Source organism: Terrapene carolina, unplaced genomic scaffold, assembly GCF_002925995.2.
Source record: "Terrapene carolina triunguis isolate 2854851 unplaced genomic scaffold, T_m_triunguis-2.0 Scaffold96, whole genome shotgun sequence".
Classification (NCBI taxonomy): Eukaryota; Metazoa; Chordata; order Testudines; family Emydidae; genus Terrapene; species Terrapene triunguis.
This window is the reverse complement of record NW_020664447.1, coordinates 16,028,836-16,033,904: the sequence shown is the minus strand read 5'-3', so window position 1 is coordinate 16,033,904 and position 5,069 is coordinate 16,028,836. Positions and strand designations below refer to the sequence as shown.

Below are 5,069 nucleotides of genomic sequence, written 5' to 3'. Positions count from 1 at the left end.
AACATTTATTATGTGCTGCGCACTGTAGCTAGGGTGACCAGACAGCAAATGTGAAAAATCAGGACAGGGAGTGGGGGGTAATAGGAGCCTATATAAGAAAAAGATCCAAATATCAGGACTGTCCCTATAAAATCGGGACATCTGGTCACTCTAACTGTAGCCTGTATCCCTTGCAAGGTAAGGACATTTAGGATCTTTTATTTCTGACACACACTATTTGAGAAGAGAAAGTGAGGGGCTTCATTCTTACTACCTGATGAGTTTAACCCCCAAGAGAGGAAATAGACGATTTAAAATCTGAAAGCACCTCTATCAACCACTGACTTGTTTAAATCAAGATCAGAAAGCCCATAAACACAGAAAGGAAAAAAAAACACACAAATCTGAAGCCTTTTAAGAGTTTCTCTTGACAATTAAGGTTTTGTAAAGATGACATAAATGTTTCAAAATATATAAACCTATTTCCTCTCTTCTCATTTTACTACTAGCATCAAGCTGTGATTGTATGAATATCAAATTAGAACAATAAGGTTTAATTCCTACTTTGCAGAGGACAGCTTTTCTAGGCAGGATGCATCAGGTTGATTGTTACTTTAAATAAGTAGTACCTACTTTTCTACAATGAACTTTGTACAGATCCCTTTCTGGTAGGCAATACAACTTATAACTAGAGTAGATTTGTTATGTATTGTTTTTCTTCACTCTTCCAGGCAAAATCTACAAGTCAGAGATGCACTCTTATAACCTTAGAGTTAAGTGCCATCCACTGTGTTTTCCCTCCCTAGTTGCCACTTAAACTGCTAGTACTAACAAATCCTTCAGGACATCAATAGAGTCACTGTGTGGAATAATCACAGCCTATCAGGCAGTAGGCTTGCAGCAGCAGCTCCATTGCCTGTGACATCACTCCTGAAGCTCAAACCCCACTCTAAGCTCCCTTCATTAGTCAGTCTGTTGGTCTGTCTCCTTTTCCAGATCTACAGACCTTTGCACACCGGAGCATGCTGCTCTGAGAAGAAGAGCTGTGGAAATCAGAAGCACGGGGAGAGAAAGAAGAGGATACAGAGAAAGAAACACAGGGAAAAAAATCAAAAGACAATCTACAATATGAAATTCATCTCAGCTTGTTACTTGCTGCCTTTTTTCCCTGTTCTAGTTTTCAGCACTAGGTGAGTACAGAAAGCTATTTTAATTGGAGTTCTCTTGTTTTGTCTGCTGTTCGTCTTTAAGATTCATTCTTCTCTCTTAAATCATAGAGATTCCAGCTTCTTCCATGGTTGTAAGTTCAGAGTGTCTCTTCTTCAAATTATTCCATTTCCCCTCACCTCCACCCCAGATACTTTGAGAGATTCTGACTCTTTACTTGGTTACTTCAGCTTATTTATGCCCTTACCTTTTTCACAGGAAAGCTGATTGCTCTACAATAACCTAAAGCTTTTGTGATGAAACAAAATGTTTCACAACAATAAGCTTGATATACAGTGCTATTATAACAAGGGGACTGTGTATCCGTGCAAAGCAGGGAGCCAGAGAACAGAAATTGAGATCATAATAAATGTTTTCCCCATTAGAGTGCAAAAATAAAATAAACATTGGAACAGTCTTACTGCAGCGAGGGTTTTACATCTGAACATAGCCTATCTTAAGGTTTATTGTTTTTCATCTTAAACACAGGAAAGATGCTGCAGTGGCAGCAGGATGCCTGAAAACATGTTAAAAAGTTATTGAAATCTAGAAACATTACTCTCTGCTGTGTGAGTACAATAAACCATGGGCAAAATAGGAACATTGTCTATTACAGGTTAAAATCAGGGCTGACTATGCAGCATTCTGAGATATAAATTTTCCTAGGAGAGAGTATGTTCACAATGCCGGAGGCATAGCATGTGCAGCAAAGAAAAGGTAAAGCTATAACACACTATCCTACTGTCACATTGTTCACTGATGGAAAGTTAATACTATGTACAGACTAGGTATGTTAGGTGAAGACATTGTCAAATGACACTGCTGTTGACATAAGCTTTCTAGCTTCCTGATGCTTATCAACAAATAACTGACATTTCTCTGTTTGTTAATAAGTACTCAGTAAACTTCTATGTCCCTGGGGCATGTAATCACAGTGTGTATGTCGGTGTGTATCAGGGAAATACATGAATCCACTTATTCCTAGCATCTTGCCATAAAATCTGCAGATAACACTACTATGGGTGATAACTTCCCATTTTAAGCTCTAACTGCCCCCAAATTTAAGGGATGATGGGAGCTCATATTTAACTCATGTTTGAATATGAGTACCTCACAGCTGCAGGTGTGTGAGAGAAGAAATGGGTCAGAATGCAGAGAGTGAAGTTGCAGGCTTACCAAAGGTTTGAGTGTAGGTGAAATATTCCAGAGTGGTGGAATGTCTTACTCATCTTCATGTCTTTTTTAATATTTCTGATTTAGGTTTTAATATTCATCAGTCCCAATCACTGTGAATCACTCCAGTATTCTTTGAAATATCTTGCAATTCCCTTTTGAGTCTTTGTGTTGTGATTCAGTAATTATCCATGGATCCCTTTTGATTTAATAAGTAGACTGAAGAAACATTCAGTATCAGTCTTGTGAAATTCAGATGAATAATTTTACTTTATCTTAAAATTGTATATTCTTTGCTAAATTACACTGGAGTTGAATTTAAAAGGGGGGGAACAGAGCCAACTTTTCCAGATGTAATTTTTCATCTTAAATGGGCTCCTGAGTGAAATGCTTTGAGGGATTCATTGGCTGCCAATGTATCTGTTAGTTAAAATGAGGGAAAGAAAGGGAATTATCACATATTTCCATATTTCATAAAAAACTAATATACTTTGGCAAAGATAAAGGGGCAGATCCGAAGCTGCAACCGAGGATCTGGCCCAAAAGCATTAAAAAGGAAATCTGTCATCTTAACAAGAAAAGCAGTGCTTGCATACATATGTGAACTTCAGTAAATAGCTCATGATTTAAAATTGGATTTTACTTCCCACTGCAATTTACCAAGGTATGAATAGAAAGTTGAAGTCGACATTTGAATGCCATATGCGATCAGTATAACTCCAGGAAAAAAATAAAAAAACTTAGAGAATGATTTGAGTGGCACATGATCAGTTACAGTCCTATGTGACCTAATGTTGAAAATAAATAGCACACAAATGCAATGATTACAGTTGTCAATAAGAATCAATATTCAGGCAGAGAGATTTCAATCTAAATTCCATTTCAATTTTTAATATCAGGGTTTTGAATCGTAGATTGTAAAATGCAGCTGTTACTTATGCTATTCCTCTGAAACCATGCTGGATGTTCCGTTCAACAGAAAAGTAAGTGGGACTCTAAAAATGGGGATTTGGAGGTATACAAAAGGAAATGCCCTGAAACAATGGAACACTATATTCGAGCAATTTTTTTATTCCTCAGTTGTACTGACTATCTAAACAATGGAGCGATTTTCTTGCGATCATGATGGAAGTTAAAAACAATACAGTGCTATCAATATGTCATTCGCTGGGAGGAGATTGTGCTTTTAATCTGTTTCATCAGAAGGCCGTTTTGTATGTGGCATTTAGTAGTTCTTGCTAACATATGGTTAATGTGTAGGCTGGAACCCAAACAGAGCAGCTTTGCAGGAACAGTTGCTTTAGCAAAAAGGGGAACCCATTATCCTGCTGTGTGAAACTGCTTAGCTCAGGCAAAGAAAAGATCATGAGTGGCAATAAGTTTTCTACCATGAGATTTCTTTAGAAGTGCTTTCCTCTCAAGTTGTAGTGTATGCAGGGCAATCTCTGTGTAACCTGTTTGCTGGTGCTGAAGTCAGTGAGCAATTACTTGATGAGAAATGTGGGCAGTTGCCATCTATTCCTATTTGGCATTTGGTGATATCATCTTCCTTGCATCACTTTATTGTTATAGTTTTGTGAGGCCTCTGCAGAGAAACCTAATGTTAAACATATTTGCATTGACGTAACAAATGGTGCACATAATGCATGTTGATTTTACTTCTGGGATTTACAGAGGCCAAAAAGAACAAAGTTTCAGGTGTGGTGATTTATTGCACATTTTTATTAACTGAAATGTGTAGATTTTTCATAAATATAGGTGTCCAGATTCTCAGCTGAATCTGTGCTGATATGCAACAGCCATGGGTCTGGCCCATGATGTGTCACTGCAAAGAAAACCTAAAGCTGTTGAAGCAAATATTTTTTTTTAATATATCCTTTTTGTTTATTTTTGGTGTTTCTCAAATCCTAGTGATTTCTCTAAATGATAATTATTTGGTGCTGTGAACAATTGCAAACATCTGAGGTTTGATTTAAGATGTATTTACTACTGTAATAAGCATCATTGACTTCACTAGCTACTGAATGAATAACAACTCCAGGATGAGGTTTATTAGAGGAGGGACCAGCAACTCTGTAAAAATGTCAACCCTAAGTGTACCCAAGGGGACTTTTTCTAAAGTTTGGAAAAGTTTGGATAACTTTTGTTGTCAGTTTTACATGCTTTTGCACATCCTGCTTTTGGAAGGACCAAATTATGTTCTCCTAGTATTTCCTATGCATCAGAAATGATGAACAAATATTATTTATAAAATGTTATATTGCAGTTGCACCCAGAGGCCTCAGTCAGGACTGGGGCCCCATTATGCTAGGTGCTATGCAAATACATATGAAGACAGTCTCTCCTCCAAAAAGCTTGCAATCTAAGGCCCTGATTCTCTAATTGATAACATGCAGGCACTCCTGAGGTCTCTTGTAAAGCCCCAGTGATCTATCTGGGTGCAAGCGTGCGCCTCTATCAGTTAGCTGCAGAGTTGTGTAGTAAATACTGGAGATTTCACAAGATTTCTAGCCCATTTTATATCGACAAATGAGGTTTTGAATAAGTTCAGGTAAGTGCTCACTCTTCTGCATGCTTATTTAAATCTATCCTCTAAAGGCCAGATATTTAACTGTTTGATTTCAGTGAGCATTTTGTCTAAGTCTGGACTTCAGGCACTGGCCCTAGATTAGGGTTACCATATTTAAAAAATAAAAAAAGAGGACACTCCA

At 37.5% G+C, this 5,069-nt stretch overlaps 1 protein-coding gene across 3 annotated transcripts in view; it reads left to right on the top strand.

Moving 5' to 3' along the window:
- The first annotated feature begins 938 nt into the window (after positions 1-938).
- LUZP2 (leucine zipper protein 2) overlaps positions 939-5,069 on the top strand; it is a 353,967-nt gene continuing 349,836 nt past the window's right edge. For all 3 annotated transcript variants that reach the window (XM_026651368.1, XM_026651367.1, XM_026651366.1), the window contains exon 1: positions 939-1,169. In XM_026651368.1, the coding sequence (XP_026507153.1) occupies positions 1,108-1,169 (62 nt within the window). In that variant the 5' untranslated portion in view covers positions 939-1,107. The remainder of the gene's footprint in view (positions 1,170-5,069) is intronic.